The sequence below is a fragment of the Thalassophryne amazonica genome, chromosome 8, assembly GCF_902500255.1.
Source record: "Thalassophryne amazonica chromosome 8, fThaAma1.1, whole genome shotgun sequence".
Taxonomy (NCBI): domain Eukaryota; kingdom Metazoa; phylum Chordata; class Actinopteri; order Batrachoidiformes; family Batrachoididae; genus Thalassophryne; species Thalassophryne amazonica.
In genome coordinates, this window is record NC_047110.1 from 80,102,828 (window position 1) to 80,113,855 (window position 11,028).

General features: G+C 41.8%; 1 protein-coding gene across 1 annotated transcript; it reads left to right on the forward strand.

Annotated features, from left to right (window-relative positions):
• Positions 1–1,412: 1,412 nt before the first annotated feature.
• LOC117514940 (titin-like) lies at positions 1,413–8,490 on the forward strand (the record flags this gene model as incomplete). The annotated part of the gene is made up of 2 exons (XM_034175510.1): positions 1,413–7,683; positions 7,811–8,490. Coding segments are annotated over 2 exons (6,300 nt in total), but the record flags the coding sequence as incomplete, so codon positions are not given.
• Between the last annotated feature and the right edge of the window lie 2,538 nt (positions 8,491–11,028).

Sequence of the window (11,028 nt, forward strand, 5' to 3'; positions counted from 1 at the left end):
ATCCTCCCTTCAATACGGTGCAGTCGTCCTGTCCCCTTTGCAGAAGAGCACCCCCAGAGTATGATGTTTCCACCCCCATGCTTCATGGTTGGGATGGTTTTTTTGGGGTTGTTCTCATCCTCTAAACATGGTAAGTGGAGTTGATTCCAAAAAGCTCTATTCTGGTCTCATCTGACCACATGACCTTCTCCCGTGCCTCCTCTGGATCATCCAGATGGTCACTGGTGAACTTCAAACGGGCCTGGACATGTGCTGGCTTGAGCAGGGAGACCTTGCTGCCCTGCAGGATTTTAAACCATGACAGCATCATGTGTTACTAATGTAATCTTTGTGACTGTGGTCCCAGCTCTCTTCAGGCCACTGACCAGGTCGTCCTGTGTAGTTCTGAGCTTTCTCAGAATCATCCTTACCCCACAAATGAGATCTTGCATGGAATCCCAGACCAAGGGAGATTGACAGTCATCTTGTGTTTCTAATAAATAATCATAACAGTTGTTGTATTCTACCAAGCTGCTTGCCTGTTGTCCTGTAGTCCATCCCAGCCTTGTGCAGGTCTACAGTTTTGTCCCTGGTGTCCTTAGACAGCTCTTTGGTCTTGGCTATGGTGGACAGGTTGGAGTGTGATTGATTGAGGGTGTGAACAGGTGTCTTTTATACAGATAACAAGTTCAAACAGGTGCAGTTAATACAGGAAAAGAGTGCAGAATAAGAGGGCTTCCTAAAGAAAAATTAACAGGTCTGTGTGAGCCAGAATTCTTGCTGGTTGGTAGGGGGTCAAATACTTATTTGCAGCAGTAACATACAAATAAATTATTTAAAAAAAAAAATCATACATTGTGATTTCTGAATAATTTTTTTTAGATTATGTCTCTCACAGTGGACATGCACCTAAGATGAAAATTTCAGACCCCTCCATGATTTCTAAGTGGGAGAACTTGCAAAACCGCAGGGTGTTCAAATACTTATTTTCCTCACTGTATTTGCACAAAAACAATAAAGTTTATCAGTTTGAACATTAAATATCTTGTCTTTGTGGTGTATTCAATTGAATATAGGTTGAAGTGGATTTGCAAATAATTGTATTCTGTGTTAATTTACATTTTACACAACGTCCCAACTTCATTGGAATTGGGGTTGTACAAGACATATACCAAATTCTATAACAGCGACAAAAGAAAAGTGTATACCTTGTATGTAGTATTGTAGTATGCCATGATATATATTTCAGATTTCATAAAAATTCAGAAAACATTTACAATAAATGCAAAGCACAATTAAATAATATATTCATATGATGACAAATTATTACTTGGATTATTGTCAAATGTTTGAATTTATTCTAGTTTGACTATATTGTCCAATACAGTGCTTTTAGTCAATAATGCACTTAATAAATTATTTTGTTTTTTCACATAGGTCAGCTTCACATTTCTGTTGTGAACAGAGAGCAAGAACATCAGGTCCAACCCAACACTGTTACAGCTGAGGAAAATGCTATCAAGCCAAAACTCCAAATAACATTCACCACTTATTCCATTAAGAATGGTGAGGCTCTGAAAATTGAGATTCCAGTGATTGGGCACCCAACACCAAAGACTGAATGGAAGAGAGATGGTCAGGCAGTTAAGGAGACGTCAAGGCTAGAGATTTCAAACACACCATCATTAACAGTTCTTCATATCAGACATGCTATAAGGGAGCACTCTGGTCAGTATTCTGTCACAGCAAGCAACTGTGCTGGAAACAATACTGGAGAAATAACTGTGGTTGTTCTTGAGAAGCCTGACCCACCCACAGGACCTGTAAGGATTGATGATGTCAGTTCTGATTATATCACCATATCTTGGGAGCCTCCAGAATACACAGGAGGATGTCAGTTAGACAACTATATTGTTGAGAAACGTGACACTTCAAGTACAGAATGGCAGATTGTGTCAGCAACTACAGTTAGAACCATAATCAAAGTCACCAAGCTAAAGACAGGTAGTGAATACCAATTTAGAGTGTTTGCAGAGAATAGGTACGGAAAGAGTAATCCAATATCCTCCCCTGTTGTAATGGCACAGTATCCCTTTAGTGTGCCCACTGCTCCTGGCACCCCTTCAGCATCCACAGTAACAAAATACAGCATGGTGGTTGAATGGGAACCTCCAGCTAAAGATGGAGGCAGCCCTATTACTGGCTACTACCTTGAACGCAAAGAAAGGAACAGCATTCTATGGACCAAAATAAATAAGCTTGTTATAACTGATCCTCGCTTCAAAACAACCGGACTAGAGGAAGGAATTGAGTATGAATTCAGAGTATTTGCTGAGAACATTGCTGGACTCAGCCCATCAAGCAAGACATCTGAAGCTTATGTGGCTAGAGATCCCTGTGACCCACCTGGCAAACCTGAAGCTATCGTCATCACGAGGGAACATATTACACTGCAGTGGGCAAAACCTCAGTATGATGGAGGAAGTACCATCACAGGCTATGTTGTTGAAATGCAAGAGCTACCTGATAGCAGATGGATGAAGGCAAACTTCACCAATGTTATTGAAAATCAGTTCACAGTCACAGGTCTAACAGGAGGTCACAACTACAAGTTTAGGGTAACTGCCAGGAATGGTGCTGGCGTTTGGAGCACACCATCTGAAAGTACAACCATCACTGCCCAGGATGTTATCGAAAAACCAACAGCACTCATGGATCCCAAGTTTAAGACTGCCACTATTGTTCAAGCAGGTGAGACATTTACAATCGATGCCGATTACTCAGGGAAGCCTCTTCCTGAAATAAGGTGGTTTAAGGATGGAAAGGAAATTGACAATACTACACCAAGAATGGAGGCAAAAAACACACTCACTCATACAGCTTTGACTGTTAGGGACTGTACAAGAGTAGATGGGGGACGCTTTGTCTTGAGCCTTACTAACATGGGTGGAACTGCAACTATCCCCGTTGTTGTAAAGGTCCTGGATAGACCAGGTCCTCCAGATGGACCTTTTAATGTGAAAGTTGTCAGTGCAGAGAAATGCCACCTTCACTGGAACCCGCCTTTAAATGATGGTGGTGCCAGTGTTTCCCACTATATCATTGAAAAAAGGGAGACTAAGCGTGTTTCCTGGACAGTGGTTGAGCCTCACACTGAAACCACCAGCTACAAAGTGACAAAACTGGTCCCTGAAAAAGAATACATATTCAGAGTCACTGCGGTGAATAGATTTGGTGTTGGTGAAAGTCTAGAATCTGACCCCTTTATTGCACAAAACCCTTTTACAACACCTAGTATGCCCTCGACCCCTGTGGCCACTGCTGTGACTAGTGACTCCGTAATTCTTTCATGGGAAAGGCCAGAGAATGATGGAGGCTCAGAGATTGATGGTTACATCCTGGAAAGACATGACAAAGATGGTGTCCGGTGGACTAAATGCAACAAGAGAAGAATAACTGACTTACGTTTCCGATGCACAGGGCTCTCTGAGGGACATTACTATCAATTTAGGGTATCTGCAGAGAATGCTGCAGGTGTTGGTGCATCAAGTGAACCAAGTGAGTACATCAAGATTTGTGAAGCCACTTACCCACCTGGCCCGCCTACCAACTTCAAAGTGGTAGACCATTCCAGCAGTAGTGTATCTCTATCCTGGTCAAAGCCCATCTATGATGGTGGAGCTACCATCATTGGATTCATTGTTGAGATGAAAACAGCAGCAGAGGATGAATGGATAACATGTACACCAAGCCTGGGTATTGCAGACACAACCTTTATCATGAATAGACTGAGAGAAAACACTGAGTACAATTTTCGTGTAAGTGCAATGAATTCCGCTGGAAATGGAGAGCATGTGAAGCTACCTGAGATGGTAAAAGCATCTGAAAAACTGGAGGCACCTGAGTTTGAGTTGGATAGTGCCTTGAGGAAGATTGTAAGTGTTCGGGCCTGTTCCACACTGCGTCTTTTTGTTACCATTAAAGGAAGCCCAGAGCCTGAGGTCACATGGTCAAAAGAAACAGGAACTCTTAGTGAGCGTGCTCAAATTGAGGTAGCACACTCACACACGGTATTACTGATTGAGAATGTAAATATCAATGACACAGGAAAGTATATTTTGACAGCTAAGAATTGTTGTGGCTCCAAATCCACATTCATCAACGTTAGAGTGTTGGACTCCCCCAGTGCGCCAATAAATTTGGAGGTGAAAGATGTAAAGCGTGACTCTGTGTCCATCTCATGGGAAGCACCTCTCATTGATGGAGGAGCAAAGATTTCACATTATATAGTTGAGAAGAGAGAGGAGGCCAGAAAGGCATTCACCAGCGTTTGTAGCAACTGTGTCAGAAACTCATACAAGATCGATAGTCTCCAAGAAGGATGCTTCTATTATTTCCGTGTCCTGGCTGTGAATGAGTTTGGTGTTGGACTGCCAGCTGAGACCGCTGATGCTGTTAAGGTGTGTGAAGCTCCTCTGCTGCCCAGTAAATTCACACTCTGTGATGTCACTGGCAATAGTGCAAGACTCTCATGGGGTAAACCTGACCATGATGGAGGAAGTAAAATCACAGCTTATATTATAGAAATGCGGGATAAGGAAGATGACAACTGGACAATCTGCTCAGAGATTAAAGCACTAGAAGTGACTGTCAATGGGCTAGCACAAGGAAAGGAGTATTACTTCAGAGTGCGTGCTGTAAATGAAAAGGGACAAAGTGAACCAAAGTCACTTTTGGCACCTGTTACTGTGAAGGACCTGACTGCTGAACCTGTTATTAATCTACTGTGTAATACATTCAGTGTGAAGCCAGGAAATGATTTAAAGATCGATGTGCCATTCAAAGGAATACCATTACCAACGGTCACCTGGAAAAAGGATGGCAACGTACTGAAAGAGACGAGCAGAGTAAATGTGCACACATCTGACACGTCATCTCTGATCACTATCAAAGATGCAACCAGGGTAGATGCTGGAGTGTACGAGGTGACCCTGAGCAACTCAGCTGGGACAAAATCTACTGACATCATTGTTAATGTTTTTGAAAGACCTGGACCACCAAGTGATATCAGAGCGGATGAAGTTAGTGCTGACTCTGTCTCTCTGTCATGGCAGCCCCCACGTTACACTGGTGGGTGTCAAATCAATAATTATGTTGTTGAGAAAAGAGATACAAGCAGTACATTATGGCAGACTGTGTCAGCAACAGTTGCCAGAACATCAATCAGAATTTCCCGTCTGACACAAGGCATTGAATACCAGTTTCGTGTTGCTGCAGAGAATCGCTATGGCAAAAGCCAGTTTGTTGACTCTGAGGCTATTGTTACACAGTATCCCTTCAAATCTCCTGGAAGTCCTACCAACCTCCATGTTGCCCATGCTTCAAAGTCTGTCATGATAGTTGCTTGGAGCCCACCAGACAGTGATGGTGGCAGCCCTATCATTGGTTATCACATTGAATGCAAAGATCAAAGCAGCATTCTGTGGACAAAGTTAAACAGAAGTCCAGTGACCGACAACCAGCTCAAGGTAACAAGTATTGAAGAGGGTCTGGTATATGAGTTCCGGGTCTGTGCTGAGAATATCGCTGGTGTTGGACCTCATAGTAAGGCATCTGAGCCTGTAGCAGCAAGGGACCAGTGTGACCCACCTAAAAACCTCACTGTCATCAGTATAACTAACACCTCAGTTTCTCTGTCTTGGGACAAACCAGAATATGACGGCGGAGCAAAAATAACTACTTACATTGTTGAACGTAAAGAGCTTCGAGACAGTTGCTGGCTTAAGTGCAACTTCACCACCTTACTGGACACCTATTTGGAAGTGACTGGCCTTACAGAGGGTGAACAGTACAATTTCCGTGTTATTGCAAAGAATGCAGCTGAATTCTTTAGTGCACCATCTGAAACAACTGGACCTATTACAGTGCGGCACAATGTGGATCCACCCACCATTATGCTGGAGCACAAATATAGACAGGCGGTGGTTGTCAGAGCTGGAGAGCTCCTAAGAATCGATGCAGACATCTCTGGCCGACCCCATCCTACACTGTCATGGTCAAAGAATGGTATGATCATTAGTACGAAGGGGAGAGTTGAATTAACCTCAACAAACAGGCATACCTCCCTCGTTATCAAGCAATGTGTCCGGAAAGACTCTGGACAATATATTCTGACTCTACAAAATCCAGGTGGTACTACCTCTGAGACAATCACCTGTAAGGTCCTGGACAGGCCTGGCCCACCTGGTGGACCTCTGTTAGTGTCTGGACTCTCATCAGAAAAATGCACCCTTTCCTGGGCCCCCCCACATGAGACAGGTGGTGCTGAGATAATGCATTATGTTGTTGAGAAATGTGAAACTGGCCGTGTAGCCTGGACCCTTGTGTATAGTGACATGATGGCTACTTCTTGCAAAATCTCTAAGCTGCTGAAAGGAAATGAGTACCTGTTCAGGGTGAGGGCAGTGAACAAATATGGAGATGGAGAATTTTTGGAAAGTGAACCCATCAAGGCAATGGATCCCTTTACTGTCCCATCTGCTCCTACTGATGTTGAAGTTACAAATGCAACCACTGAGGCTATGACCATATGTTGGAAAAGACCTGCCTCTGATGGTGGTAGCCGCATCAATGGGTATATCATTGAGAAGAGGGAGAAACAGGGCCTTCGATGGGTTCGTGTAAACAAGAAGCCTGTATATGACCTACGAGCCAAAGCCTCTGGTTTACGTGAAGGATGTGAGTATGAATTTAGAGTCTTTGCTGAGAATGCTGCTGGGCTAAGTGACCCAAGTGTCCCGTGCCTGCTCACCCTGGCAGAGGACCCCAAATTTCTACCATCTCCTCCAGCAAAGCCCACCATACTCGATTCCTCCAGGTCTTCCATCACTCTGACATGGAACAAGCCAGTATTTGACGGTGGTGCAACAATTACTGGGTACAGAGTGGAATTTAGGAAAGCTGTTGAAGCAGACTGGACTGTTGGTGTCCTAAACACAGATAAAACAGAGTTTACAGTTACTGGACTAAAATCAGGCACTGAATATGTGTTTGTTGTTCGTTCACTAAATAGAATTGGTATCAGTGAGCCTAGCCCTGAGTCAGATGCTCAGATGGCCACTGACAGAGAGGAAGAGCCAAGTTTTGAAATTAGTAATGAGATGAGGAAGACCCTCCTTGTCAAAGATGGCAGTTCCTTCACTTTAATGGTGCCTTTTAAAGGCAAACCTGCTCCCACTGTGTCATGGGATAAAGCAGATGTAGATCTACGGGTCAGGGGCCTCATCAACACCACCAGTTCTGTCACCTCTATTACAGTAGAACGAGCCACACGCGATGACACGGGCAAATACACAGTCAACCTGCAAAATGTTGCTGGGACCGCTACACTGACCTTGAATGTGAGGGTTTTGGATTCACCTGGACCTCCTACTCGTGTAGCAGTTAAAGATGTGACCAAAAACTCTGCCACTGTCACCTGGGACACCCCTGAGAATGAAGGAGGGGCCCCAGTGAAGAATTACCGTGTGGACATCCGAGAGATCAGCAGAAAAGGGTGGACAAGACTGACAGATACGTGCCACAGACTGTCCTACAAGGTATCTGACCTAGAGGAGGGAGGAGTCTACTTCTTTCGAGTCACTGGTGAAAATGAGTATGGTATTGGAGTTCCAGCTGAGACCGAGGAGGGGACAAAAATAACAGGTACCTTCAAATTTAAGGAACACAAAATTAAAATATAAATGTTGACAGAATATTTATATCACACTTTTTCCCCATTGCATTATTTTCTATCTCCTGTAATTATGATGGTTATTTGTATTCGTTTCAGAAAAAACTGACTGGGAGACAGAGCCATGAGACAACACTGCTTCCTGCACAGTACCATCTCTTCTTATCAAGATTCTCATCTATCCACTCTGTTCATTCGTTATTATAATTAATTAATTAATCATTCATTATTAATTCTCCAAAGCTCACAAGGTTTTTTCAATAAATGGATCTTTTTTGTATGGATACATTTTGAGATGAAACCAACTATTTTGTAGATATATTACAAAGATTTATTTATGTTTGGACATTGGCAATGCATTGAAAAAATGTTTATGTACTGATTTATTTTTGATGTGGTTGAAAAGCTATGATAAAATGAGGGGAAGTTTTTACTACAGTTTTATTTAGACATTTAATGGTTTTCGTTGAAAATGTGTTTTTGGTCAACTTCCAATATATTATTTAAAATTTTGAAAATTTACTCGGTTTTACACAATTACACTGTGATATTGCTGCAGATTATTGATTCATATGATTTACAACAAATGGCACATAACACTAACAAGTACAGAAGGTAGGATATTGGAGAAATGATGTACACCTGTTAAGCAAGACACAGGACTATGTAACATACCCAGGACTCTTGTAATCAGCATTTTTTTTTTTTTTGTCAGTTATTATGTTATGAAATGTGGCTGTACCTGCAAGGGTGGCTTAATTCATTTAAAATTTCCAGAACCAATAAAATAATCTAGATTCATTAACCAACTGAGTGATTTTTTTTACACTACTCCGGGGGTGGGTGAATTTATGTGTGATCTTACAAATGGAAAATGTACTGCATTATTTATGCAGTTCTGTCATGGTCAATGCACTTTACAGTGATGCCTCAATTACACACCAATGATTGGGTGCTGCCATGCAAGGTGCTCAACTCCACACAGGAAGCAATGTGATGTTTAAGGATTTTGCCCCAGGTCCTTTAGTGAGTTTCTAATCTTACAGGGATTTGAACTAGGGATCCTAGTTGTGAGCCCACTGCATTAACCACCTGACCAGCAACCAACCAAAGATACTTCAGATTGAATGAAAGGTTTCTAAAAATTTCATAACTCACAGTAAAGACTATCACTTATCAACAAAAAAAAGATTTCACGTAATGTCATGCCAAATTTGGGACCATGTGTTGCCACACTTAGTTGCATTCACAACACCATGGGTCCTAGAAAGCAACCACCCAGGCAGACAACTGGTCCACATCTCTAAAAGTAACCGTCTATCTACTTCAGCCAGGTGAAACGTGAGCGTTCCCTTGGTCTTCTCTAGCTACTGGGGTTGCTGTATGCTGGATCATCCAGAGAAACACACCACATTTCCAAAATGTAGACACGTTTACATGACGTCAATATTCTGGTTTCCGAATCATTAGGAATAACCCGTTTACATGCATAAGCAGACAGAGTTACTCCTGTATACATGGTCATTGGTACCATTTGGAATATCCCCATCTAAACAGCGACACAGGTCTTCCACCGGTGCTTGATTTGGTCTGGCGTTCGTGCAAATCCTGCTTCGCGTAACTTTTCGGCCACCTTCTTGTAAATGTTGCTATCTCGGTACTTTCTACTGTCAATAAAAAACATTATATTCATGTCTTTCACTATACTAATGAAGTACTCGGTTTCCTCCTCGCTCCAAAAGTGTGGTCCCCATGCTTGTTTACCTCTGCGTCTGTGGTGTCCGGTGGGTTGCGCGCGCCGCATACAAGTAGTTGCCGTACTCAAAAGACCAAGATTCCTTGCAGATAGGACATGCGCAGAACACAAAATAATGTTCCTTTCTATGGGGATATTCCGATGCACGTTTATATGACCTGATATTCGGGTTAGAAAAGGAGTAACCCAGGGGTCATGTTCGGGTTTTTGCGGGTGTTTACATGGCCGTGCGCAACCGGGTTATTGCTAATATTCCGGTTATGAAAGGGTTATGAAAGGGTTATTGGCTGCATGTAAACGTAGTCACTGATACTCCATCACAATGAAACTGAAACTCTTCAGTCTCCCAGAAGTAACAGCACATTTGATACAAAGTCATTCCAGCAGTCACCCTACCAGGTTTCTTTGGAAACCTGGTAGGGGAAACCAGGGCAAGGTGAATCAATAGCTATATCTGCAAAACTACATATATATTTGCAGCAGTTATGCCATATTTTTATGCATAAAGACATCCCTCTTATAGTGTTTTGTTTTTGGATACATTAAGGGTAAAACTAAGTGGCAAGTGAAGTCAGTTTTTTCTATCAAAAGTAAATTTTGTGGATGTCAGTGTCTTTGTATTTATTTCTCACAACAGAGGAAAGGTAGGCAAAAAAAAAATTGTTATTAATTAGAAGACTACCCCGTCCAACTGATGAGCATGTGTTATGTCTTCTCCAGACTATCAGCTATTTGATAACACGTCTCATGTGTGTCACATGCACCTGGGGCACAGTGAATCAGTCTAGAAAGTGATTTACTAAGCCCCAGTATCAAGTGGATGTCAAATATTACTTGTTGAAGCTTATACATTTATTTTTCCATTAATTATTTCTATAATTTGTGTATATAAACAACTGTTTTCATGTTTGAACAGAATTTATGACAGTTGATTTCTAATAGTTTCTAAAGGACTTGTATTACTATATAAGACACTCATACATTACATAACTGGTTTGCTGGGTTACAGTTTGTATATGCATCAGCATATATTTAATAATTTTGAAGAAATCTTTATAATCATTTTTTTTTCATCATATTCTAAGCTGATTCACTGTGCCCTGTGAATTAGTGTCTGGGCACAGGGAATCAAAAATTTTAAAATTGATTTAAACACCTGTAAATTACTCTTGGGGAGACATAACACAGCCTTATAAACAATAACTTGCTGTATTAAATCCACAATAGAATGACCTAAACCTATGCATAATGTGTTTATGCTGCCACAAAACAAGATTTTTGACCCGTGTGCCCTGGTTTCCCCTATCAAAGACATCCAGTCATCACCTTAGGTGCCACCTGTTTTACTGTATGCGTATAACTACTCTCCATCTTTATTACAGTTGTTTTGAGTGAACTATCTGGTGGTTTTACAAAATCACTTCATGCTCCCCCTGTGCACTGGGCTGTAAACATGCACCATAATCAGGTTTTTCTTGTTCTGAAATGCTGTTTCTTTATTTGCTCTTGTTGGTAAAACATAATTCGCTGCAACTTTTGTTTCTTTGAAAGTTAAAATCTG